This window comes from Rhododendron vialii, chromosome 5a (genome assembly GCF_030253575.1).
Source record: "Rhododendron vialii isolate Sample 1 chromosome 5a, ASM3025357v1".
Lineage (NCBI taxonomy): Eukaryota > Viridiplantae > Streptophyta > Magnoliopsida > Ericales > Ericaceae > Rhododendron > Rhododendron vialii.
Genome location: NC_080561.1, coordinates 8,294,662 through 8,322,163, shown reverse-complemented (window position 1 = coordinate 8,322,163; position 27,502 = coordinate 8,294,662). Strand labels below are relative to the sequence as shown.

Sequence of the window (27,502 nt, the reverse complement as noted above, 5' to 3'; positions counted from 1 at the left end):
CATAAATATGGATGAACAGCCAAATTGGGAAGAGTTAAATACAGAAATGCTACACACACATACAATCTGTGCACAGATTGTGCACAGATTTTGTTGTGGGGCCCACCACGGGTCTCACACAAATCATCCGAGCCGTTCATTAAATGTAAAATATTTTTTCAAGGGTCCCCGTAAAAAATAATCTCAATCCGATACCTATAGATGCTCGATCCAATCGTATAACTTTTCATTATCCGAAAATCTGAATGAAAAGTTAGATGGTTGGATGAAGCACCTATAGGTATTGGATTGAGTTTATTTTGTACGGGGACCCTTAAAAAAATGTTTTACATTTAATGAACGGCTTGGATGATTTGTGTGGGACCCGTGGTGGGCTCCACAACGAAATCTGTGCACAATCTGTGCACAAAAATCTGTACGGGTAGCAAAAATAATCGATAGTCAAAGTGAGCAAATAAAAACCACGAAAGCCCAATGTAATAAATCACAACTTTAAGTACCAATGTGTAATAATTTACAAATAAAAACCAGAGCTCTATTGCTGTTGTCCCTTGCTTGAAAGACAAGTTGAGACCTCTCTCTCTCTCTCTCTCTCTCTCTTCGATTCAGACCAAATCACTCTCCACCGGCTCATTGCGTCGCCGATGTCGAGCGAGACAGAAGACGCCGTCCGCCGCCGTACATCGGTGGCCGAGTATCGGAAAAAGCTCCTCCAGCACAAGGAGCTCGAGTCCAGAGTCCGTGGAGGTCAGATTTAACCGACTAAACCCTAGTTTCTGATTCCGTCCAAAATCTTTGAATGAATTCCCTTTCTCGATCTGATTCTAGGGCTTTTTTATCTTCTATCCTTTAGAGGCGTTTGCACTGATATATGCATTGATACAGCATGTGAAGTATGCGATTTTTTGTTACTTCTTCGTTGTTGTAATGTCTAGGGCGTTTTTAATTTATCTGTTTGGCTGAGGAGAAAGAAGAATATAGGAATTAAGCTCCCTTTGTTATTTATTGTTTGTAAAGGTAGGCTAAACTAGTAGTAAGGGCTGTGTTAGGTGTTGTAGAGGGAAAGATGTAGTTTCTTGAGGTGAAAAATGAAATATTTGTTCCGAAAATTTGAACTTATATTGTGTTTGAATTTGTTTTGTTTGTAAACAAGCAGGGTAAGATTCGTAAGAAGTAATATCATTGAGAGAGTGAGTGGAAGATGACAATTAGATCTTCAAAGTGCAGTTTTTCCCTTTGTTATATTAGTATCCAAAAGGGCATTCTTTTGGGTTCATAGGTATCCTTTGAGTAATCTGATTGAACTCCAGTGTTCGGGCCAGAGTTGTTTGGGAAGGTTTGTCCAAGTGAATATATTCCAAGTTCTAAATTTTTCTTTGTATCCTTTTAAGCACTACTATTTCTGGTTTGTGTTTTCGACAAAAAACTGGGAGATTAAGGGTTGCTGCCTAATCGAAAGTGCAAGATTAACTTTTCCCTTGCTATAGGCTCGGTGCCTTCTGTTTTCGAAATGGGTCCAAACCGTAATAACTCAGACCCCTGTACTGAATTCTGAACGTGATCTCTAAGCTGTAGCAGTTTGTGACATTCAGGGAGGAGTTGGCCTTAATTTTTAGAGCACGAGTTTTCCCGAATCTTGTTTTCCCAAAACATGATGGAGCATAATAAAATTTGTTAGATGAATGATTAATGTAACCTAATTTGGAAAAAGGATCTTGTTATAGGTTATGTGCTACAAAACATGGATTGGATGGTTTGGGGAGATGAGAGGAAAATGATCCTCCCCTCCCCTCCTCCTCCCCCCTGCCCTGAACTGTTTGAACAACCTCATGGGAGAGAAATGAGGTGAGATTGACAAACAGTTACCCGATATAGAAAACTTCTGAATCTATCCAAAAGTGAAGTTATCATGATTTTCGTTTTTGTTGTTTGCGGTTTGTGCAAGGAGCCAATTAGTTCAATTTACTCTTGTTATTAGCAAATTCATGTTTTTACTGTACGTGCCATGGTTTCTACTAACATCTGTTTGACTTGTAATGTACACAGTGAGAGAGAATCTGCGGGCTACAAAAAAGGAATATGCTAAAACTGAAGATGATCTAAAGTCACTTCAAAGTGTTGGACAGATCATAGGCGAAGTTCTTAGGCCTCTTGACAACGAAAGATGTAATTACTCTTGTGTAAATATTCTATTTGCTCATCTATTTCTAGCTGAAAATCATGGGTGTGGAGCTCTTTATTCATGAATTTTGTATCCTTCATTCTGTTTCTGCATATCGCCAACTTGGTAAAGTAAAAGTATTTTTCACTTCACCGCCTACTGATGTTTGTCCTTCTTCTCCTCTGCCTTCCTTTCATCATAGCTCAGAGTGTGGTAGGAAACAATCGTACAATCTTGTAGCTGATGTATTGTACTCTGTATTGTAACAGTGATAGTTAAAGCAAGTAGCGGCCCAAGGTATGTGGTTGGTTGCCGCAGTAAAGTGGACAAGGAAAAACTAACATCAGGCACTAGAGTGGTTCTTGATATGACAACTCTCACAATTATGCGCGCTCTTCCCCGTGAAGTTAGTACTTTCTCTGACGTGCCTTGGGAAAATTATTACTGGATTGGCATTGGTGTTTATGAAGTTGATTATTTTCCACTCCCAAATCTTCATATCAATTGGTTTTTTGGCATTAATTGTTGCCCCATTTGCTTGTAGGTTGATCCAGTTGTGTACAATATGCTTCATGAAGATCCTGGGAATATTAGCTATTCTGCTGTTGGCGGGTTGTCTGATCAAATCCGGGAGCTTAGGGAATCAATAGAATTGCCTTTAATGAATCCTGAGCTCTTCCTAAGAGTTGGCATTAAACCTCCCAAGGTAATTTATGGGAGGTGGTGTTTTATGGAAGTTGTGCATTTTATGCAGCATGGCAGTTAATAGCATGGTTATATCAACTAATACAGAAGGGAAATTTTTAATTTTGTCAGGGTGTTCTTCTCTATGGACCGCCTGGCACTGGCAAGACACTATTAGCCAGAGCAATAGCCAGCAATATAGACGCTAACTTCCTAAAGGTGAACTGGTGAAGCCATTGATGCTTGTAACTTCTGTTTTAGGCTGTTGGCATGCATTTGATACTTTCTATGTTGCTAATACATGCAGGTTGTATCAAGTGCCATTATTGACAAGTACATAGGTGAGAGTGCTAGATTGATCAGGGAAATGTTTGGTTACGCTCGTGATCACCAGGTTAGAACGAAACGTACATCTTATGTGTTCACTTTTGTATCTTCTCAACTCAGCAAAGTCTTCCCGACAAAAACATCGAAATTAGTTCTTATGTTTGGTTTCTTCTTGTTTAGCCTTGTATCATTTTCATGGATGAGATCGATGCAATTGGTGGACGCCGTTTTAGTGAGGGAACAAGTGCTGATCGGGAAATTCAAAGAACTCTCATGGAGTTGCTCAACCAGCTAGATGGATTTGACCAGCTTGGGAAGGTTTATATTGGTTTTTCTTTTTCATGTGGACTTTAGTGAACTAGTTACTAAATTCATTACACCATTCTCCTTTCATAGTGTGAATATGATGGTATTAATGGGTGGCACTGGATTTACATTATGCAGTACTGCCTGGTTACTTTTCTGCTTTTTTTATTGATTTAGTACAAACTTTTTTCTCAGGTGAAAATGATTATGGCAACAAACAGGCCTGATGTTCTGGACCCTGCACTTCTTCGTCCTGGGCGTCTAGACCGGAAAATTGAAATTCCATTACCTAATGAACAGTCAAGAATGGAAATTCTCAAAATCCATGCTGCTGGAATTGCCAAACATGGCGACATTGATTATGAGGCAGTTGTTAAACTTGCCGAGGTAGGTGGACCGGCTGTAGTAACCGAGAGTTTGTCATATTAATATATTATCAATTTTCTGGCAAAAGGTTTAGTCAGTCGTGTCTTTTCTGCAGGGTTTTAATGGGGCTGATCTTCGTAACGTGTGCACTGAAGCTGGTATGTCGGCTATCCGTGCAGAACGTGATTATGTCATCCATGAAGATTTCATGAAGGTAAAGCTTTTTGCTTTTAAGAATATGCTTTGCCTTCTGATTTTCATGTTGTATAGAGATTTACGGGATGGTTGCTGTCCTTGTATTGATGCGTCGACATTATGGGTTACATGGCTAATCACTTCATCAATGAGTGTTATACAGTTCCATTGCCCTGGTAATCTATATCTTGGATGTTAGTCGTAGCCAGTTGTGTTGAAGGGAGTATGTTTGGATGCACATTGTTTTTTTGCTTCTTTGTATCTTTTGCTCGACAGAGAGCATTACTAGAAACTGACTTCTGTTATGACTCAAACTTCTGAAAGGGACGTGTTCAAAAAGAAAAAAATTGTGCCAGTTTTAGATCACAGCTATCATTGTTTAGCTCTAGCAATGTCCCTGATACTATGGACTCTTCCATGCGTAAAACACCGTGGACTCTGGAATAAGGGTATGAGGTATGTGTCCAATATATTTAGCTAGAACCTTACAAGCATATCCTGTACTCTACTTATTTATCATAAACCAACTAACCAAGCATAAAACTCCTGTATTATGAATGAAATGCCTCTATGCACCTTTTTAATACCATGCGCCAAGATAAATGAACTGATATACCAAGCTATCATTGTTTTGAGTAATTTCGCGTCCCTGTGTGCTTGAGATGGAAAAAACATGAATCCGGTGCTTGGACACGTATCTAGTATCTATCCTTGATCCAAAACCGAGTCCATGCAAGATAATACTATTTAGCCTCCAGGGTGTAATTATCGAACAAATCTAAAACTCGATATCTATTAAGGTGGATTGTTATCTTCTTTATCTCAATTTACTCCTTGCATTGAAACAAAATAATCGTGCTACATGGATTGGTCAGAACATTACTAAAAGTTTGAACTTCAAACATGGCAACGGTTTGTTTATCTTAGCGGTTCCAACTTCAAGCATCATCTAAGTTAAGCATTCTGTCCCTTTATTGTTCTTTGTTTTGTTTTGTTTCAGGCTGTCCGCAAACTGACTGAAGCGAAGAAGCTCGAATCAAGTGCCCATTATAATACTGATTTCGGGAAGGATTAAGCTTTGTAACTCGTGGATGATTACGAATGCAATATCTTCTTAATCCGGGAACAATGCGTGGGGCCGATAATGCAGTTCTTAACTACAAAATGAGCATCCACATTGGGGTTTGGGTATGGAAGGAACACTGGATTGCTTCTCTTCACGAGTTTCTGTTCAATTCCTGTATTTGTTCTTACTCAAATACCTAGACAGTGCTGTTGGCGCAAGTTAATTATCCTTGTTACCGGATACCTTTCCTTGTACGGTTGCTTTACCTCACGTTTCCTTTCGGTTTCTCTCTTTTCTTGTTTGCTCATAACATTAACACTCTGTTTGACAGAAATTTGTAGTATTCAATTATCATTTCTGATAACAATGCGACGAGACGTTAAGTCGTAAAAGTTGTCTTTCTTGCAACCCTGAAAGTGATGTTCCTGGTCACCGCACCTGCTGAGTTTGTGGTGGCAGGGCGGTGGTTGTTTTAGTAGTGTGCCAAAACCAGAAATCATTTTTCATCTTCAAAAAGCCGAAAACGCATTTCGCGTAAATCAATCATCTGGAAACAGTTTTTTTCTTAAAATGTTTAAACAAACAGGGCAGCCACTGTTTGACCATTTCAAAAGAATGCTATTGCAAACCAATGGTCCCTGTTATTTCTGTTGCCAAGTTCCAAAAATAGAGCACCAAAACAACCCAGAATTTCTGAAACATGGCGATAATATTGGCCATCCCAAAATATACTGCATTCTGGTGTCTCCTCCTTCCTCTTCGATATCCCAAATGACTCCATAACCAAACCCTTTTCTCAAACAGTTCTTCCCCCTCATAGATGAGGGCTGGGAGATGGAAAACAAACCAAGAGGATTATTCCAAACCAACCCAATTCTCTCTCTTTTTTCCTCCTCATTTTTCTCCTCACCAATGGCAACCCTCCTCCTGGTTTTTTCCTTCGTCTCCGCCGCAATCACCGCTGTCTCGGCTGCGACGGCCTCCTCGGCCGCGGTTTCCTATACCCCACAGGACAACTACCTGATCGACTGCGGCTCAAATGCCCAAACCACACATTCTGACGGCAGGCAGTTCTTGTCGGACCAAAGCTCCGGAAAATACTTCTCCTCACAAGGCAAAGACATTCTCGTCTCTGTCCCCTCGGCAGATGTCCCCTCTCCTGTTTATCTCTCAGCTAGGATTTTCACCGAAACGGCTACCTACAGCTTCCACATTTCTCGACCTGGTTGGCATTGGATTCGCCTCCATTTCTACCCCTTCAAAACCACAGATTACAATCTCTTTGACGCAAAGTTCACGTTAACAACCGATAATCTAGTCCTCCTCCACGAATTCAATGTGGGTAGTAACACAAGTTGGTTCTTCAAAGAGTACCTCATCAACGTGACGACTGAGCGTTTTTCGTTGAAATTTCAACCTGTGAAGGGGGCTCCGGCGTTTATCAATGGGATTGAGGTGGTTTCTGCACCTGATTTGTTGATAACCGAAACGGGTTCGACTCTGTTTCCCGTTGCCCAATACAATGACATGGGGATTCAATCTTACGAAACCGTGTATAGGTTGAACGTTGGTGGCCCTGAAATCACGTCGCGAAACGACTCGTTGGGCAGGACGTGGATGCCCGATTTGCAGTACCAAGCGCCCAAGCAGATGTGTCAGAATGTGTCTGTTGATCCTTCTGCCATCAAGTATCCCGAAGGTGTGTAAAATAAAGTTGCAAAAGTTAGATTGTTTTCAAGGAATAGTCATGTGTTTTTTCCTTTTATCAAAACTAAGAATTTGTATTCCAAGATCTTGTGGTTTGCTGAGGATTCCACCCAAACCAACACACTAATTGCACAAAGAATAAATCATTCTAGGATTCACAAAGAATGCGCGAAAAAATTTACGTGGTTCTCTAACTGGGTAATTGGATACCTGCACGGCTCACCCCCCGTTTTTACCTTGTATGTACGGTTACATCGACTGCATATAGCATATTGTTATCATAGGTTTTACATCACCAAAAACCGGAATACTCGTATTTAGGTTTTGGAAGGCGTTGTCAAACTGATTCTCGTCGCAATCCGAAGCGAATCAAGATTTACACACTCAATAGGGGGGTATGGATTTTAAGTTTAAAGTATGGTGGTTGGGGTTGGATTGGTTGGCTTTTGTTGTTTTAGCACTGCTTGGGAAACTCCAAACAAACTATCAAAGGGCATTTTTTTGTGTGCAAATACATGACCTCTCACAAGCTATTCTCGTGCTTCACAATTGGTCCAAGCTATTCTCGTGGTTCACAATCGGTGGAAGATGGACCGATTGTGAAGCACGAGAATTGTGGATTCATAAGTTTCACGTTGAAGCATTATTCAATTTGTATGAAGGGAACGGATACGGCTTTAGAATACCATCTCCTTGATCCTCACATCGGTGTCAAAGACCTTATTTTTCTATCCCTACGCTATTTGATATGCACGGTAGTACGGTACTGCAAAAAATTTCTTCATTCCTGCAGTTCATTTGTTTCGTCGATTCGTTGTGATTGTGCTGGTTTAATGCTTAAGAGTTTTACTGCTAAATACCCAACAGGTGGTTCACGGCTGATAGCACCGCAATCTGTGTATGCTTCCGCCGTGGAGATGGCCAATGCAAACACCAAAAGCCCCAACTTCAATGTAACATGGAATTTGGACATTGATTTGTCGTACCAGTACTTGGTCCGTCTCCATTTCTGCGACATAATATCCGATTCGCTCAACGACCTTTACTTCAACGTGTTCATCAATGGAAAGACGGCCATTTCTGGGATTGATTTGTCCACCCTCACCGGTGGTTTGGCAACTGCGTATTACAAAGATTTCGTTGTGAACTCCACCATGGTTTCTACCCCCCTGAGTATCCAGATTGGCCCGTGGACACAAGGGACAGGAGCGATAAACGCGCTTCTTAATGGCATTGAGGTTTTGAAAATGAACAACTCGGTTAATAGTCTTGATGGCGAGTTTGGCGTGGACGGGAAGACTGCCAGGGGTGGCGTTAACAAAGTCACGGTGGCTGCGGTAGGGTTCGCGATGATGTTCGGAGCCTTTGTGGGGCTGGGTGCCGTCGCTGTCAAGTGGCAGAAAAGGCCTCATGACTGGCAAAAGAGGAATTCGTTCTCGTCGTGGCTACTTCCACTCCACGCCGGCGACAATAGTTTCATGAACAGCAAGAACTCAATGGGGTCTAAAAAGAGCCAATTCTTTTCATCGACAACGGGGCTAGGCCGGTACTTCTCTTTCGCAGAATTAAGCGAGGCGACAAAGAACTGGGACCCCAACGCGGTGATAGGCGTTGGTGGATTTGGCAACGTTTATATCGGGGAGATTGACGATGGAATACAAGTCGCTGTCAAGCGCGGAAACCCACAGTCAGAACAAGGTATAAACGAGTTCCAAACGGAGATTCAGATGCTATCGAAGCTGAGGCACCGTCATTTGGTGTCCTTAATTGGTTACTGTGACGAAAATGAGGAAATGATCCTCGTTTACGAGTTCATGTCGAACGGGCCACTCAGGGACCACCTATACGGCAAAAACCTCCCTCCAATGTCCTGGAAAAAAAGGTTGGAAATATGCATCGGGTCGGCTCGGGGGCTGCATTACCTCCACACGGGGTCAGCGCAGGGGATCATCCACCGCGATGTGAAGACCACAAACATTCTGCTGGACGACAACTTCGTTGCCAAAATGGCCGATTTCGGGTTGTCCAAGGACGGGGCTGCTAACGGCTCGGGGCAAACTCACGTCAGCACCGCGGTCAAGGGGAGTTTCGGGTACCTCGACCCGGAGTACTTCAGGAAGCAACAACTGACGGACAAGTCGGACGTATACTCGTTCGGAGTGGTGTTGTTGGAGGTTTTGTGCGCTCGACCCGCTCTCAATCCCGCCCTGCCAAGAGAACAGGTAACTGTCTAGTACTCTCTTTGTTCGTCTCTAAACTTTTTTCAACTTCGATTCATATTCAATACCTGTATGATACTTTCCGAACGATAAGAATCATTGATCCCAAAACTTTTGACGAAAAGCGAAAAGATGCACCTTTAGTCTAAACTCGCCCTTAAATTATATCGGTTTGCGCCTATATATCGTATGCTTCGAATAAAGTTCTGCGTCCGTCTTTGACAGGTGAACTTAGCAGAGTGGGCGATGCAGTGGAAGCGAAAGGGGTTGCTGGAAAAGATCATGGACCCGAGCCTCGCCGGGGCCATCAACCCGGAATCGATGAACAAGTTTGCCGAGGCAGCAGAGAAGTGTTTGGCAGAATACGGTGTCGATAGGCCAACCATGGGCGACGTGCTGTGGAATCTGGAGCATGCTTTGCAATTGCAAGAGGCCTCCTTAGAGGGCAAGGCAGCCGAGGAGGACGAGAACAACAAAGCAAACGCAGCAAGTGCCGCTGCCGCTGTTGTTGCCCCGGTTGATAACAAGGCAAACACAGCAAGTGCCACTGGCGCCGTTGTTCCCCCGGCTGAGGTTCCGGTCATCGATGAGCACTCCGGGACGGCGATGTTTGCCCACTTCGCTGCCATTAACGGGAGATGAAGTCCTGAATTCTCGACTTGATTTACTTCTTCTACGACTTCGCGATAAATCATGACATAACTATATAGAGACATATATAGATGTATATACATACTTAAAAACTTCATGTGGTGGGGGCATTGGTTTTTTGTGTTTCTTCCACTTTGAGTGAGGTGGTGGTGGTTGCTTTCACTGTGACAAAATCAAAGGTTCCTAGAACAGCATTTTCTATGTAATGAAAAGCACAGTTCTCCTATTGTAGGTTAATTTTTTTCTCTGTCTCTCTATGTTATGCGTGCGATGCCCAAGGACACCCAGAAACATACGCACGCAGACACCCAAACATAGAGACAACCACAGTTTTTTTTTTGCTAAGCTAAACCGGGCATAGCAACTCTCCCCTGGGCGTGACCATAGGGACTCTAGACCAGCAGCGGATCCCAAGAGGGACCAGAGAGTCATAGCAACTACCGTCCCACCAAGGGCTAGCGGGCCAAAGCCGGACAGAGGAGAATGACCAAATTTGAGGGGCACCGCTGGCATAACTTGAACTTGGTACCTCCTACCTCACCCAAACCCAACAGGAGTAGGCCTTGACCAACTAGGCTATCACCCCTGATGGTAAGACAACCACAGTTACGTGGTTAGGCAATCGCCTACTCCCCGGGTAGCGGATTTTACTATGGGGAAATTACAAAAGGTTTTCACTCACCAAAACCCAAAACAGGAAACCCAACCCAATTTCTCTCTTTCATTTTCTCTGCTACATATTTCTCTATTGCTTGGTGGTTTATGGTTATGTGTTGGTGTTTGGTACTTGAACATAGGGAGAACAGTTTATCTATTTTGTTCCAAAAGTGTTGGGATGCAGGAAATCCAGTACATGAAATTGTCCACGGAAACAAATGAACCGTCCAGATTCACACGGTTCATTTGTTTTCGTGTACTTGATTTCCTGGACTGTGCTTCTCCTCTCTTTCTGTTCAGCGACAAAGTAAGTGTTTTGAGACGTCTTGTATGTACTGTTAATCTCCCAAAGTTATTGAATAGGGCCTTCTCACGGAAGCGGAAGGCCGAGGCTGTTAGAACACAATAAGGAATAGAGAGAGCAGTAGACGGAGGTTGTATCAAAGTAAGCGGAGGTCGTAACCGTTATTTTGCTTATACAGTAAATTGTTCTCTCTCTTCCCATGGATTTAGATAAGAGATTGAATTCTATACGCGTGCAGCATATACATAAGGGTTTACGCGTATCCAAATCGTGCACAGCTCGTCTTTCTCCGTCTGTGAAGCTGCTTCCGTTCTTGCTCTCCTTCTCGTTTTTTCCTTTTCTTTCTTTGATTCATCAACGTGCTCTGGCTATATGCATGGACACTCAATGTGCCATTTACATTGTCGGTGCTGAACTTGTTGGGAAGCACCCATCGAATTGGGGATGGTGCTGTGTAGTGGTGTGTGCAGCACCGTGCTGAGTACCTTTAAGCCGTTGGATCGTGCATCCGATGGCTCGGATCTCATCTCAGCAATAAATGGCTCTCGATCATTGGTTGCCGAGATGAGATACGAGCCGTCGGATACACGATCCGACAGCTCGGAGGTGCGCAACATAGGGCTGTGCAGTGAACCTCACTGCAAAGCACCAACCAGAACTCCTCCAATTACATATGAGAAGGATCTCTACCACCAAGTGATTGGTTTCAATGGGTAAGTACTCAGAGTTCCTCGCTCAATACTTAGATTCAAATCTCCATAATTCCTACCTACTCTGATGCCATATTTCTATACTAAGATGCTAAAATTTTCCTTTGCCGATGATAAAAAAAGAAAAAATTAAACAGATATCTTCTTTTCTAGACTTATTTAATTTTCAAAAGCATGGCAGGATTAGAAACAAATAAGAATAAGAACTCGGAGAGATGGGTCCAAACCAATTCCACATGGACGGTGTTTGGCACCTTTTGTTGTCAACCACCAATGAAAGAAGAGAACCAACGTCCCATATTGTGAGGAGAGAGAGAGAGAGAGAGAGAGAGAGAGAGAGAGAGGACTTTGGAAAGAGAAGGCTTCAAAAAGGGTAAAAAGGGTGAGTTATAGATCAACGAACAAGAGTGAGTGTAGTTTAGATAAGGATGTGGATGTGTGTGTCTTCATTCATCCAAATCCGAAAAAGGTAAAAAAATTAAAAAAAGACATGCGATTTGTCTACCCCCGATTAAAACGTTGCAAAATTCTTTTCTTTACCATTTAGGTGTTCGGGTCAACTACATGCACCTCGACTTAATTTGGATGGACTAATTTCACCGGCCAAGACTTTTCAGGGTCCAAATTAAAAGCAAACCAAAGCTCTGTATAAGTTGGTCCAAGAAATTAATATCACCTGAGAGTTTATAAGGAAACGAACTCATAAGTCTGAAACTTTAACCACTCCTAAGTTTATAAGGAATTTCATTAAGAGGAACACCTTTTTACAGTAAATAAAAAAAATTATCGTAAAATATAATAAAGAAATACGGAGTACTAAACACAAAAGTACAAACATTCTCCATTAGGCACAAAAGCTTCCAACATAAGCAAAAGAGTAAATATTCGTCGCTAAATTTCTTTACAACTGACCCGGTGAGTTTTCATCTTTTAGAAGTTCTGAATGATGGCTTCGTCTTACCAAACCCATTAAAAACATCTCGCTCTATGTATTTCACCAAGTCATTGCTCAACCATCTTTCATTTGGTTTCGCATTCGATTGTTCAATTTTTACTTCAAAAAGCTAGAAAATAAGTTGGATGGATTCAAAACATGCCAATTCGCCATTTGCTTCGATGAAATAAGCATTTAATTCTTGAAAGGGTCTATTGATTTCATTAGAAATCCACGACAACACAATAGACAATAAGCCCAACACCCAAAATTTTCAATTTCCTCCAACATTTTTTGAGTAGGTTGTATAAAAAAAAAGGTTGTAGGTGAAAATAAAAATCCAGGGAGCACGTGACCCCGGCCTTAATTCCCTCTGCCCCATTCTTATCCTTGGGAGTAAGTATTCAGTAGTTTAGGAGCACTACTAAGTAATTATTATTCAATAGTTCAGACCCCCTTAGAACCACACATTTATGTAGGGTTCATACACTTAGTTGTGAATTCGAAAATGTAACACGTGATGGTGCTCCAGACTATCGTGAATAATTTCACAACTTGGGGTTCACGTTTCCAAATTCTTGTGCTTAACATTCTGCCCATGACGTGTGAACACTTATCCTCATTGCCCCCATTATATCCAACCGTTACTTCCACAAGCTCTCTTACCCATTCATAACCAACCCTCTATATATATCTTCTCCACATGCATTATCCTCCTCACTCCTCATATCTCTCTCTCTCTCTCTCTTTCTCTCAACTCTCACCATCAACATCTAGCCCCTCTCTCTCTCTCTCTCTCTCTCTCTCTCTCTCTCTCTCTCTCTCTCTCTCTCAAAGCATATGGAGAAAGAAACCGATAACATGAGGACCTTTGACATGGATACACTGAAGATCAATCTACCACAGAAGTAAGATATTTTCTTCTTTGTATTTGTCTCCCTTTCGGACACTTTTCCTTTGGTTTCAATTTTTTTTTTTTTTTGTGTGCTTTTTTTTGAGTTTTGGTTGAATTGTTTTTATCCTTTCAAACCGAGGAAGATCGCGAAAATATAAACTCAATTTGATGAAAGGGTAATAGAAATGAAAAAAATGGACCAAAATTTTCAACGTTTTTTAGCATCTTTTTCCGTTATTTGTTTCATAGGACAATTCCGAACACACTGGTAATAATTGATCGCAAACAACAAAATGCAGTTTTGAATCGGAAAAATATATACGCTCACTTTGGTAAAAGAGCACTAAAAATGAAAATAAATCATAATTTTCAACTTATTAATTTTAGCATTTTCCCTCTATTTGTTTCATTGGATCTTCGTAACAATTATTGTTAATGATGATTGCAAGCAACAACATGAATCTCTCTCTGTTCGGCCCCTAATCTCTCTCTTCGCTGTTGAGCGCAGGAGAGGATTGTCGAGATATTATTCTGGGAAATCAAGATCATTTAAGAGATTGGCCGACGTTGAATTTGTGGAAGATCTGGAAAAAGAAGAACGCCCGAAGAAGAGGAAGAAGCATTCATCACCATTGTCGTGTCGTGGCGTGTCAAGTAGAACCCAATGTGCTTCACCTATTTTTGGAGTGTAAATAGCGATTTTGATTTTGTTTGCTACCTGTAAATTCCAATTTTGTTGTTTTGTTTTCCTTTTTTCCAGGACGAATTTTTCGGAGATTTTGTACATAATTGAAGAATTTAAAATTAACTAGAAGCAGAATCAAATATTCTTGTTGATTGCAGATCTTGGCACTTAACGTTTTGAAAATGTTAATTAAGTTCGTGGATCTACTACTACGTACGTACCTCGTACATTGAGTATAACAGGGCACATAATAACTTATTTACGGCTCCACGCAATTTCAGACGTCTGTTTCGGCAATTAATAGTCCGAATTTTAAAAAAAAAAATTGTGCGAAGAGTTAAATTCGTCTAGTAAATAGTTTTTTCAAAATCCGGACCATCCAAAAGACATTTGAATGCGCGCGATTAAGCGCGGCAAATTATTTTCATAGCTCTGCCGTAAAAATGTTTTTCTCATAATAATGAACATTCGGGATGATAATCGGAAATATGGTCTGGACAATCTCATCAATAATAATTCCATGAACAATTCTTTGAGGGATTGGTTTATAGGCCAAGTCTCCTTTGATCCGGACCGATCGAAGGGGGGTAACAAGGGAATGCTGTAAATGAATGGAAAAATGACAGTTCAGGACGTATTTTGATAATTAATACCCGCTAAGGATAAGTTAAGAACATTTGTTATTGCTGAAAGTGTCCTTGGCGAGTATTATTATTACAACACGTCCTTGGCCGTCATTTTCCCTAAATGAATTGAGCAGCTCGCGTGCTCGGCTCGACTCGTTAACGCTCGTTTGGTAAACGAGCTTAGCTCGGGTTCGAGTTTTCGGCTCGTTTAGTAAACGAGCTGAGTGGAGCTCGGCCCGTTTGACAAAAGCTCGGCTCTTTAAGAGAAACATGTTTAGTAAATGATTAAGTTCGGCTCGTTAAGGGCTTGGCTCTCAAGTCTAAACGAGCCGAGCTCGAAATGTACATGGGGCAATAAATGTACATGTATCTTGTCCCGTTCCGCTAAAGTTTTTATTTTTGGCCAAAATTTATCTTTAAAATGAACTACCAGAGAAGATAAATTACCATGTTACCCAAGCCCATGGTCCGACATCCTTTTCAACCTGTTAACCAAAAGAACCAGTCTTCAGGCACAGCAAATCTATGCACAGATTGTACACAAATTTTTATGTGAGGCCCACTACGGGTCCCACACAAGTGATCCGAGCAGTTCATTATGTTTAAAACATTTTTTCAAGGGTCCCCACATAAAATTCAGCTCAATCCGATACCTATAAGTGCTTGATAATCATCTAACTTTTCATTCGGATTTTTAGAGAATGAAAAGTTAGACGATTAGATCAAGTACTTATAGGTATCGGATTGAGCCCATTTATCGCAAGGGCCCTTGAAAAAATATTTTAAATATAATGAACGGCTCGAATCACTTGTGTGAGACCCGTGGTGGACCCCATTTAGAAATCTGTGCAAAGATTTGCTGTGCCAGTAGACTTTCTGTAACCAAAATCAACATTTGATTACCCACCCCAAACGACACAAAAAGTTACCATTTTGCCATCGCAACCACAGATACTCTGCCCTATCTTCTTTCGATATTATTTTTGACGGGAAGAATAACAATTGAGGATAAAATTTGCGTGTTTGATGCATACCTTAGATCGAAGACATTATAAAATGAGTAAATTGTGAGACAAACTTTGGTTATCACTTTGAAATAAAATCAATCGCTAGCCATGTGCATAAAAAATGAAGCATGTTAAGACATTAAACTCGGCACTTTTAAAACATTCATTGATGATAGAAACAACTATTTTATTACTAGTTGATTTTTAACGGTGTACTGTACTACCGTTGAATGGTCGCTAAAAACTTCAAGCAAATGGATGTGACCTTAACATTTTGTCTGGAACTTGTGGAAGAGGAGAGAAGGGGAGCAAAGAGAAAAGAAAAGGAAAGAATCAAGAAGGAAAACGTAGAGCAAAATTCAGTGCGCTCAAAACTTGATTTTGCTAGTTTCTCTTCACTTTCCTCTCAAACCAAAACAATAGATGATAACTCGTTTTTGAAATTTTTCTCATTTTCTACAGGTTTCAAACAAACCCTAACGGGCCGTTTGGATGGAGGATATGATTTTGAGTGGATATAGAAGGAGGATGAATATGTAAGAAGGGTGGACCCACCTCCTAAGAAAGGTAGATTTGTAATCCAATATTTGGATGGTTTTTTCGGAAGAGGGATTTGGAGGGTGGATATGATGGGATAAGATGTGAAATGACTTTATTGCCCTCATTTTATTAATTTAATGGGTAATATAGGTTAATTTAATTAAAACAAAAATAAATACATAATTATCCAAAAAAATTGGATAAAAATAAATCAATTTAGGTAATTAATGTTTAAACCTTAATATTTTTTTTAAAGAAAAACGGATTAAAAGATAACATATTTGTAAAATAATTCAATTATTATGAAACTTATATGAAAAAACAGATATCGTTTTTTTTTTTTAAATCTTCATAGTTGAATGGGAGGTAGATGATTGTTGGATCATGTAAATGGTAGTTTAACCATGTGGGTAGTAGGTTCAACAAACCAACATATACAAAAATTTTCATAAATAGAAATTCAAATCGCCAAACTAGAATGAGTTCAGATCGCGAAACTACCAACAGTTCAAACCTTACAACAATGGAGCTTAACAATACCTGAGGAAGAAGAAGGAAGACGAGGTAGAGAACTGGAACCGTCGACGTACGGCGGGGGAGTCACTAGAGTTTGAATCGGCGACCTCCTCCTCTCCTCTCTCTCTTCTTCTTGATCTGGTTTGTGGGATGAAGAAAAGTGAGCAAAAGGCATGAGGAATAGGAATGGAAAAGGGCAACCTCGTCTTTCAACAACGATGGGGGGTACCCTTGTCGTTGGTAATCCACCCGCATCCACCCCGCGGGTGGATATGTAATCCAGAGTCACCTCTAATCTGACTTCCGTTTTTGCCAGCTGAAGACCGGAGAAGAGGAAGGGAAGGATTTGTAATCCGGCCGCTTGGTATATCCAGGGGCTAATCCCCCATCCAAATAGCTCGTAAGGATACTAATGTAATCGAAGAGAACATTGGGAAGGTAAGTGTAATTTGGATAAGGGGATCTTGTTGTGTGCCAATGCACTACGTGGTTGTAGAGCACCTCATTGTGTCCAATCAAATTTTTTATTTTTTTTATCAAACCCACAAACATTTCTTACATATATGATATGTTTGTGGTTTGATAAAATAAAAATAAAAAATTTGTCATTGCGATCTTAATCGAATATCATTAGCTTCTTAGTTGGATAATATTAGGTATACAAAAATGAATGGTTAGTCTAATTTTAATCATGTAATATGATACAAATTTAATTGGATTATGCAGATATCAATGTCCGATAAATTTCATTTTTGCCCTAAATTGTAGTGTTCAACAAATTTTGCAAACTGAACAATTCAGATCATAACAAAAAGAATTCAATTGGACACACTGAGACGTTCTACACCCTCGTAGTGCAACTGTAGTGATCCGTCCCAAATATTAATTTATTTTATTAATGTGACCGCGTGTAACTATATTTAGTAAGTAATGCATGGATTTTTTTTATATAGACGTGCATATACTTGTCCATGTGTGTTTAGTTGATCGGGTATGAGTTGTGTGCTATGGACCGAGTGCATGGGACTCATATGAGATGGAGTTTTTTTATTTTTTATTTTTTATATATATAAGCTTTTAGAGTTATTATTATTAATTGTTAGCTTATGGGCATTAGTGTAATGACTCAAAACATTTTAGAAGATGGAGCAATAACTTGATTCTTGAACGGCCATAGTGCAATTTTGCACTTAAAATGTGCAAGCTCCCAGAGAGAACTCACGAGTTCTCTGTTTTACCTTATTTTTCTTTTCCGTTCACTCCCTCCCTCTCTCATTCTCTCTCTCCAACTCTATTCAATAAACCCTCATGCTTCAACACCAAAATCGAAGGTCAAGGCTCGTGAATCTCGCAAAAAGGCAAGTAGAAAGCGTGATCTACGGACAGAGGGCTACACATCTATCCGAACAAAATCTCAATCGGTCAAAATTCGAGATTCTTGCATTTTGGGGATTTCACTCTTTGAGGTAGGATTTATGCTAAATGATAAATATGGGTGTGTATATGCCTTGGTGTGCATTTAATTTGAGCTTTGGTTAGAGTTAATCCAAGGATAGAGTAAGCCCTAATTGATTTGTTTGGATATGCTTGGTACGCATGAGTTTTGGCTTGAAGATTTGTATAGTTATTCATGATTGTGATAGAAGTTATTCAGTTTTGATATTCTCGATCTTCATTGTGTGGGTTTTCTTACAGTGTGAAAATTCGGAAATTAAGTTATAGTAGAGCATGAACTAGTTACTATTTTGCTCACTATGCGTTTGGGGAAATGCGAGTAAACTTAGATGGGCATTTTAGAATACCTGGTATAATATTTTTTATTCCTTCTGCGTTGAGAAAGTCGGTGGAAAGAAGTTCTTGATTTGTGGACTTTAGATACTTGCTACGTACACGCTAGTGTTTTTGAATATTCTTTTGCTTGGAGACTAGATTGAGTATACTTTACATTAGTTGAGTTTGATGGTCTTGGTTGGTTTTATACGATTCGGGCTCAAGTAAAACAGAGCGGCACCTGTGAAGGCCGAAGGGCTTTTCCAGCAGCTGTCTTGTCAATCCCTCTGCTCTCTCTCTCTAAAACTACACACCTCACTTCAATCGCCTTCGTTGCGGAGTAGGGGAGAGAGAGAGTTAAAGCGCCGTGGTCGACAATGTGAGTCATTTTCACTCTTAGTTGACCTTTCCTTTCTGTCGAATTTAGGTTTAGTTGGGATCCGACCCTCCTCAGTGTTGAATTTAGCCAGTTTCATTTCCCACCTTGGGCTCATCCCCTGGCGAATTACGGCACCCTTTTTCTTTGTTTTCAAATTCTCGGGATTTATTTTCTCGTTCTAATTCTAGCAATTACTCAGACCGGCTTTGGGCACACGCCGAGCATGTGGGCCCCCCAAATTTTGTCTTCTCTTACATAGCTATGTACAAGACTATTGGAGTTTAATTACTACTTTTGCTGCTAAAAATTGGCATACGCTGAGGCTACGGCTGCATCAGCCCCCAAATTGTCTACTCTTATATTGTGCCCGTTTACAAGATCAATACGAGGGTTTAATTACTACTTTTGCGCGCTAAAAATGCCAGAAGAATGTTGTTGGAGTAAGATTTTCGAACTAATGATATATGGGTTGTCAAGTTTGTTTGTTTTTTACTTTATCAGAGGGCCAGTTTAAAAAGTCGCATTGGCCTCGAAAACTCAGAGCCGGTCATGCAATTGCTGCTTTAGAGAATTGTTGCTTTTTGTATATCTGTGTTTGTTTGTCTGTAAGGGTTGATTACTTGATTTTAATTTCTCCGATTATCCTGTTCTCAATGGTTTTGTGGCAAATGTAGTGATCATGGAGTCGACAGTGGAAGGTTGGCCAAACAGTTATGCTTTCCCGCTTGCAGCCAAGTTTCCACCTTGTAGCCCTACTGGTACTCTCTCTCTCTCTCTCTCTCTCTCTCTCTCTCTCGCCCTTATATTTTCGTTTCATGTTGGTTGAGTGTATGTTTGACGGGACTAATATTGTAGATATAATCACATTGTATAGATTAATTGTGAGCGGACCCGATTGATAATACCGCATGCCTGATATTGTATATATCACATGCTCACACTTTGTCGGATTGTGTATTCATCGCATGTTTAATTTGAATAGTAAATATTTTAACCAAATACTGAATATTTAGTCACATTTGGATATATGGTCCAATTTGATGCTCATATCCGGTCAAATAAACAGACAAACAGACCCTATGTGTTTGTATGCAGTGAGAATTACAATGTTACGAATTGTTCAAATAAATACCAGGATTTGGACTCAAGGGTGACCAAACTAGCTTGTAGAAATTTTGTAAGTATAATTTTGAAAAATTAAATTCAGTCTTTTGAGGTTTTAGGTAACTTTTTTTCAAGTATGATTTTCGAAGTTAGATTTCAGTTCTCTAAGGTTCTACCTGAATTTCAGAAATTGGAGAAAAAATCTCGGGAGATTGTTGATACCACGTCACCAACCACGCGCTGTTTTATAATTCGATATTGCGATGATATCATTCACTCTTCCCTGTTTACCTTTGCATGTTTATACGACATATCAATGATGATGTGATATCACTTTTTGTGGGATGTGACATCACTTCTCTGGCAGATCTTACTCCAGTTTCAGTCTTTCAGAATCACCAACTTGGTTATGAATCTTAAGATAACTAGATTAATAATTCTAGTTAACTTACTCAAGATGCGAAGTAGGGGATAAATTCAAGCTTAAGTTCACTCGTAGTGAATTGGGTCCTTGCATTTTATTGAAACGTGATTTTTTGGTATATCATAGAAGTGTAGAACTGTAAGTAAGGAATGTGTATTGTTTTGGTGGGAAAGTAGCCCCCGCAGGTCTCTACTGTTTACAGTAAAACATGTCTTTTTTCTTTCTTATTTATATTTCATTCCCCCTCCCCGGGAATTTTCAAACAGATTTGCATCAGAAGGGACGCAAGAGGATGAGATCATCTAGCGAAGAAAATCATCATGCCAATTTGACTTCATCTGGATATACGAGTGATGAACGTGAGCAGAAGAAAGCAAGAACTTCTCTGCAAATTATTGACTATTCCAATCCATTCGCAGTGCGGAACTTGTTGGAGGATCTTGACTGTGGCAAATACGGGAGCGTAACAAAAGAAATAAATGATCTTCTTGCTCGGAAGAGGCAGATGCTGAATCCTTATTTTGCAATGCATCCTACACTTGTAGATTTGGAAGTGAACCTGGTGAAAGAGGCTGCAAAGGTGAACCAGCAGCCGGCTACTCCTTTGGCTTGCCGGGATGTGATTGAATTGGATGATGATGATACCGATGATGTTTCAGCAGAAAGATTGGCAGTTGTAGTTCATAGATCGCCGGTTGTAGTTCTTGATTCAGAGGATGAAGATACAGAAGATCGCAAACCCTTTAATTCATATCAGCAGATTATCTTGCCCAAGCCACCTGGAGAGTTTCTCATGAAGGATTTTCTAATGAAGGATTTCCTGGTAATTGCATTTTATACTTCTGAACTTTGAGTTTGAGTGGTACCAAGTACTTGACATAACCAGCAAGGGAAAATTTCACAGTAATCGTATTGAGTATTGACTTACCTAGTGAGTACCCCCCCTACACAGTTGCATGTGATGAGAAGGTACCACCCTGCTTTTAACAGAAGTTATTCGCAAAGAATGGAAACCTTAAACAATTGTTCGAAAGAGAAACAACCTTTAAAAGGGGTGTTGTATGATTGCCCTTGAAGAAAAGGATCTTATAATCTGTGTTGTGGACTATTCCCTAATTTTCATGTTTGGGTTGAACCAATACAAAGCATAAGGACGAACATCCCGTTTGCCTTTCTCCTTAGTCATTGAAAACGTATGAAGTCAACAACAATGAGATGGACAAAGCTACCAATCTATTGATTTAGTCCTGCCAAAGAATCATGTTGGTACAAAAGGCTAAATAGTAGAGTAAATGAAAACTGAAAGTGATTAGCACTTTCAACTTTTGAACAATCTATTATATTAAACTCTGGTCACAAGACATCACAAAGCTTTAACTATCAGTGGTACCACTCCTAAATTTCATTAGCATTTTTAGACTATAGTTACCAAAAGATAGAGGAAAAACTATCATCAAACTTTCCTAGAACTATGCCAGTACACATGAAAGGCTCTAGGAAACCTTTCCAAAAAAAATTACACGTACAGAATAAAATTAATGTATCAGGAAATATGCTTATTAGAGAGTCATTTGGACCTGGGAAAGTTCTCCTTGCATTCAACGTTTTTATTAGATGATTTGGGATTGGACCAACATTTTGCCATGTGCCTCTGTCCTTCACGAGTCCATAGTTTCTTTAGTATTTTTTATGCTATCTGCTAATTGTTTCACGTCATTGAAAGATACAGGATAGAGATTGTACTCCTAAACGAAGTTCGGGAAAAAATAATGCAAAGCTTCCAGAAGAAAGTGAAACCCCAAAAGAAAGTGAAACCCCAAAAGATAAAGGAGTTTACGTTGGCGTTGAAGATGAGATGGAAACTGATTCTGAATTTGATGGTCTGGCTGATATTTGGAAGGAGATGAATTTTGCAATGGAATGTTCCAAGGTACTTCGTGTTTATGTCATCCTCTGTCGTAGCGCCTGAAATAGTGGGTGATTGGCTGGTCTGTGCAAAGTCTATTTTTAAGTTAGGTGCTTCATGACGCTTCAGCTTCCAATATCAGTGCTATAATTTAATTTTATTCAACTCTACTGTTTATATAGACTTTTGATGGGCATACATGTTGCATGTTGTACTTGAAATGAATTCACCAGTGTGGTAATCGTTGAACCGTGCGGTCAAAGGAAAGGTTTTGGAGTGTTTCTTCTTCTCTTTTTTTTTTTTTTGGTTAGTATGTATGTTAGACTTTTTCACTATTTTAAGGTTTGAGATCTGTTGATGCTAAATAAATGTTTTTAAGGGTTGCTTTGCCTGATAGTTTGGTTAACAAAAATCATCCCTCACTTTGGAATTATGCATATCAGTTTCACATCTTATTGACGATGATCAAGTTTTGCTTTCTTTTCACATTCCTGTATTCATTTCAATTTTATACTCTCTCAGGATAATGTTGAAGATTCGCCTGAGGAACATGAAGGAGAAGATGAATGTGACCATAGTTTTGTCTTGAAAGACGATCTAGGTTATGTTTGTCGGATTTGTGGAGTTATCCAAAGAGGAATCGAAACCATTATCGAGTACCAGTATGCTAAGGTATGTACGATGGTCCAGGAATCCATGTTTCATATCCAGACCGCTATTAGAAATCCGTAACCGGCAAAGTTTATCAAGACCATAATCCATATTTGCATATCGACATGTATGACCAGGCTACCCAGAGGCCCACATGGATTGCTAAACAGTATATAATCATCAGAAATTTTTCCCAATATCCCTAGCTCAAAGTTTTGTATCCATGACATGGTTTTCTTAAATAAGCTCTACTATTTTCTTTAGATGAGAATGAATATTCCTCTTCTTCTGAATATTCTTGCCATTTCCAAGGAGGTTGGATTGTTTTCCAGCCCTCAACCAAATTGAAGAGCCTTCATCTTCTCTAGGCCATAGAAAATATCTCCAACTTTCTTAAAACTGTCATGTAATATTCTAAGTAATTCTGACTTGAACATTCACCACATTCCATACTGTCTTGTTTCCAAGATCCATTTTGGGTCTTATGTCATTAGTCTCTTAACTACATTTGCTGTAGAATGTAATTGAAGCATCTGTTTGTGCAGGCTTTGGAATACACCCTCTTGTAGCTTCATTGTGGCTCTAATATTTGAGGTTAATCGGATGAGATTTATCTATGTATATATGACCAATGACTATATATCCCAAAAGTTTGATAAGTTAAGAAGATAAGCAATCGGCACTTTTAAGTAGCTAGCTTTTGCGGAAAAATCTACAGAAGCTTATATATATATATATACTGTTATCGATGTCTATCCCTTTATTGCTATATTTTATGTTTTCTGTGTTTGCGTTATCCAAGTTTTCCTTACATATTTGTTCTGTGTATTGGAGATATTAGTCTCTTATTTTTCAGAGTGTAGTTGTAAGTAGGATCTACAACATTTTGCCTATTGCTATTTCTTCGACCAATTGTCTCTTTTTCTGTTTGATTCAGAGCACAAGGAACATACGAACATACAGTTCTGAAGCCCGTAATGCAAAGGACAAGGACCCCACTGAAATCTTTGACGGTGCTAAATCATCTGGACAGGATTTCATAATCACTGACATCGCGGCTCATCCCAGGCACATGAAGCAAATGAAGCCCCATCAAGTTGAGGGCTTTAATTTTCTTCTAAGCAATTTGGTGTCAGACAATCCAGGTGGCTGCATCCTTGCCCATGCCCCAGGGTCGGGCAAAACTTTCATGATAATCAGTTTCATGCAGAGTTTTCTTGCCAAGTATCCCCAGGCTAAACCACTGGTGGTACTGCCAAGAGGTATCCTTGCTACTTGGAAAAAGGAATTTCGAAGATGGCAAGTGGAGGACATTCCGCTGTATGACTTTTACACTGTAAAAGCAGATAGTCGAACCCAACAGCTTGAAGTGCTAAAAAAGTGGGCGGACCACAGAAGCATTCTATTTTTGGGGTATAAGCAGTTTTCGTCCATAGTATGTGATAATGAAACGAACAAGGCTGCAGTTGCTTGCCAAGAGATACTTCTGACATACCCATCCATTCTCATTTTGGATGAAGGCCACACTCCCAGAAATGAGGAGACCGATGTCCTCAACTCCCTCAAGAAAGTCCAGACACCTAGGAAAGTTGTACTTTCTGGAACCCTTTACCAGAATCATGTGAAAGAAGTGTTCAATATTTTTGATCTTGTTCGTCCGAAATTCCTTAAGATGGATACTTCACGCGCCATTATCAGGCGGATATTGAGCAGAGTGCCTTTTATGAGGAAACATGTGAGGGCAAAGGGTTTAGACAACGTTTTTTACGAATCAGTTGAGCTCACTCTACAGAAAGATGAGAACTTCAAGAGAAAGGTGACTGTGATCCAGGATTTACGCGAAATGACTGGAAAAGTCCTCCATTTTTACAAAGGGGATTTTCTGGATGAACTGCCGGGACTCGTTGATTTCACAGTGTTTCTCAATCTCAGCTCTACACAGAAGCGTGAAGTTGAACAGTTGAAGCTGTTAAACAGGAAGTTCAAAATTAGTTCCGATGGGAGTGCGCTTTATGTGCACCCGCAGTTGAGATATAACTTGAAGAATAATGGGTCTAGAGAAAGAGACGGAATCGACGATGCAAAAATGGATAAAATTTTGGAAAATTTGGATGTTAAAGAAGGAGTGAAGGCAAAATTCTTTCTAAATTTGTTAGCGTTGTGTGAATCAGGTGGTGAGAAGCTACTAGTTTTCAGCCCGTATTTACAGCCACTAAAGTTCTTGGAAAGGCTAGCAGTGAAAGTCAAGGGATGGAGTCCTGGAAAAGAGATTTTCGTAATCACCGGTGATTCCACTTCTGAGAATAGGGAATGGTCCATGGATCACTTCAATACTTCACCTGATGCTAGGGTCTTTTTTGGGTCCATAAAAGCTTGTGGGGAGGGAATATCTCTTGTGGGTGCTTCTCGGATCATTATACTGGATGTCCACTTGAATCCATCAGTTACCCGCCAAGCAATAGGTCGTGCATTCCGACCTGGTCAAGTGAGGAAAGTCTATACATATAGATTGGTTGCCGCAGAGTCACCTGAAGAGGAAGACCATGCCACTTGTTTCAGAAAAGAGTCCATTGCGAAGATGTGGTTCGAATGGAATGAGTATTGTGGTCAAAACGAGTTTGAAATGGAGACTGTGGACGTGAGAGACTGTGGGGATGATTTCTTGGGGTCGTCGAAGTTGAGTGAAGACGTGAAAGCTCTGTTCAAAAGGTTGGTCAAAATTTACCCACTTATGAGTGAATTTTTTTTAACCGTGATCTATCCCTGAATTATTCTACCTTTTTCCTTTTTTCAGGTAATATGGGACATTGGGCCGAGGTATGGGGTTATAGGCGTAGGTTTTGACCATTGGATTCTAACAGGCAGCTTAGTGTGGTCATTTTGCAACAATATTTCTTGTAGATGCGTTGGTATTTGAACTGATCATATGTAAGGTTTTGGCCGTTTTGCATTGCCAGAAAACTGCAAAAGTCCCTTTTGATGTTCATTAAGCTTTGTGAAAGTGGCGAAGAAATGACTCTTGACTAGTTCTGGATCTGCCAGTTTAGGGTATTTGTCTTTGTACAGGAAACAGCTGTTTCAATTTGCCGTAAATACATACCTTTTCAAAGTAATTGTTGCTTATTTCATGTATCTGATAGATGGTTGCACCATTTCCATGCTTCAGTGTGACAATATTGTGTCATTTCGTTTTTGAATACCTGCGATAAGGAATGCATAACAAAAGGCGGTGATTATATCATTTCTTTTTCTTGTAAAATTGTAGTTGACAGCAGTTAAAGGAAAGCTTCATGAACGACATGAATTGGGCCAATCTTTTGTGGTTGCTTGTGAGAAGTAATCCCATCTCTTTTTTGCAGAATCAGAATATGTTGCCTGATTGACTCAAAATGAAATGATGCATTGATTTGTTTTTCCATGAAGTTCTGAAATTGTCTGACTATTACTCTGTATATACTTTCGGTAAGCTTGAAAGTTGCCCGGGCATTAGAATCTACTACTTCCAGTGAATTGGATGGTTTCTGTATATTGATTGTATGTCTTGTTTGTTTGATCTTGAGGCCACAGATCTGAATTTCCATAGCAGGTTTTGGTTTGATTATTGAGGCGGACTCCCACTATGATACTTGCTGGTGTTTTTTGATCATGGATGGAAGCATCCTTCATCCTTGTTTGTGCAGTGTTTCTACTTTCTTCTATGATGCTTGATGGGCTATTCCAGTGCCAGTGTAGGTCAGGCACCATCGGACTGAGCCATCCAGTTGGTCCATATGCGTCTTTTCCTGGCCCACTTTGATCGGAACCGTTACTTTTTCAGACCTTGTCGAAAACATTAACGATGTTGATTGGATATCAATAAGTACACGAGTTTAAACTACTTATCTTGGACTAAGTTGGTTTAAATATGTTGTGGTAATCTGTTTTGTTTTTCAAGATTTAAGTTTTTCCTTGTTTACAAGTGTACGTAATCCAGTCTCAATCACTTATCCATTGCTCCAGTACATGTGGAACTACTTATAGAAACAAAATGAGGAGATGGGATCAACTCCTCTCCCCAAAAATCACTCAATAACCCTCCAAACTACTGCTATTCAGCATCGATTCGAACCTGATATCTTGTAGGCCTCGTAGTGCAGAACATATTTGAACAATATCTTGTTCTTTGCGCATTTATCAATAGATACCTGGTGGTTTGGGCTTGAGCTCGAGCTTGGTTGCCTCTGAATCTTGTCACGTGACTGCTCTGGCCCTAGACAATCAGGCCTACCCAACCCAACCCATGACATGCCCAATTATCGTACGAGCCTGATCCAATTTTTTTTTTTTTTTTGCTGTTGATCTGAATCCAACGACTTGGCAACCCGAATCAGCTGGTAGTTTTGAAAGAATTGTGTGGATCTTTCTTTATTTCGGGGCTCTTCCATGAACTACAGACACAGTCCTAATGATAGACAGGCAGTCCCTCTCATTCGAGATTCCGAATAAAAAAGGAATTTCAAATGAAGGTAGGACTGTGCCCTTGTCAGTAGGGTACCCAAAAATTGAACTGCATTTATATATTCTGTGGAGTTACATTCAGAGAATTTGGTCTGTTTTCTAATGCCTTTCTGATGACCTCCATTAGAAATCACCTAGGGCTAGAAAGTAAATCGGATAATGCCTAGCCTAGCCATCATAAATATTTGCCTCGGAAAATTCGGTCCACAATAAAA

The 27,502-nt window shown here is 40.0% G+C and overlaps 3 protein-coding genes and 1 long non-coding RNA gene across 8 annotated transcripts; all 4 read left to right on the top strand.

Moving 5' to 3' along the window:
• The first annotated feature begins 539 nt into the window (after positions 1 to 539).
• On the top strand, positions 540 to 5,497 carry LOC131325176 (26S proteasome regulatory subunit 10B homolog A-like). Of its 2 annotated transcripts, XM_058357280.1 has the most exons (10): positions 540 to 747; positions 2,047 to 2,166; positions 2,431 to 2,567; positions 2,706 to 2,867; positions 2,978 to 3,064; positions 3,153 to 3,239; positions 3,353 to 3,490; positions 3,674 to 3,865; positions 3,960 to 4,058; positions 5,040 to 5,497. In XM_058357280.1, the coding sequence occupies exons 1-10, from the start codon at positions 645 to 647 to the stop codon at positions 5,112 to 5,114; spliced, it is 1,200 nt and encodes a 399-aa protein (XP_058213263.1). In that variant the 5' UTR covers positions 540 to 644; the 3' UTR covers positions 5,115 to 5,497. The 2 variants fall into 2 exon arrangements, with proteins under 2 accessions (XP_058213263.1, XP_058213262.1); XM_058357279.1 differs by having other exon boundaries at positions 3,960 to 5,497.
• Positions 5,498 to 5,728: 231 nt separating this feature from the next.
• On the top strand, positions 5,729 to 9,766 carry LOC131325173 (probable receptor-like protein kinase At4g39110). The gene is made up of 3 exons (XM_058357271.1): positions 5,729 to 6,804; positions 7,680 to 9,034; positions 9,257 to 9,766. Exons 1-3 carry the CDS (start codon positions 5,940 to 5,942, stop codon positions 9,671 to 9,673), a joined length of 2,637 nt encoding a protein of 878 aa, XP_058213254.1. The 5' UTR covers positions 5,729 to 5,939; the 3' UTR covers positions 9,674 to 9,766.
• A 3,090-nt stretch (positions 9,767 to 12,856) lies between these two features.
• LOC131325172 (uncharacterized) lies at positions 12,857 to 13,928 on the top strand. Its single transcript, XR_009199606.1, has 2 exons — positions 12,857 to 13,195; positions 13,691 to 13,928. It is a non-coding gene; the product is annotated as an uncharacterized LOC131325172 (long non-coding RNA).
• A 3,859-nt stretch (positions 13,929 to 17,787) lies between these two features.
• LOC131325171 (protein CHROMATIN REMODELING 35) lies at positions 17,788 to 25,903 on the top strand. 4 transcript variants are annotated; one of them, XM_058357270.1, is made up of 7 exons: positions 17,788 to 18,022; positions 19,380 to 19,463; positions 20,500 to 21,056; positions 21,957 to 22,163; positions 22,662 to 22,811; positions 23,728 to 25,499; positions 25,585 to 25,903. In XM_058357270.1, the coding sequence occupies exons 2-7, from the start codon at positions 19,385 to 19,387 to the stop codon at positions 25,586 to 25,588; spliced, it is 2,769 nt and encodes a 922-aa protein (XP_058213253.1). In that variant the 5' UTR covers positions 17,788 to 18,022; positions 19,380 to 19,384; the 3' UTR covers positions 25,589 to 25,903. The 4 variants fall into 4 exon arrangements, with proteins under 4 accessions (XP_058213253.1, XP_058213252.1, XP_058213251.1 ...); XM_058357269.1 differs by lacking the exon at positions 17,788 to 18,022 and adding an exon at positions 18,550 to 18,705; XM_058357268.1 differs by lacking the exon at positions 17,788 to 18,022 and adding an exon at positions 19,109 to 19,145 and having other exon boundaries at positions 21,963 to 22,163.
• The last annotated feature ends 1,599 nt before the right edge of the window (positions 25,904 to 27,502 follow it).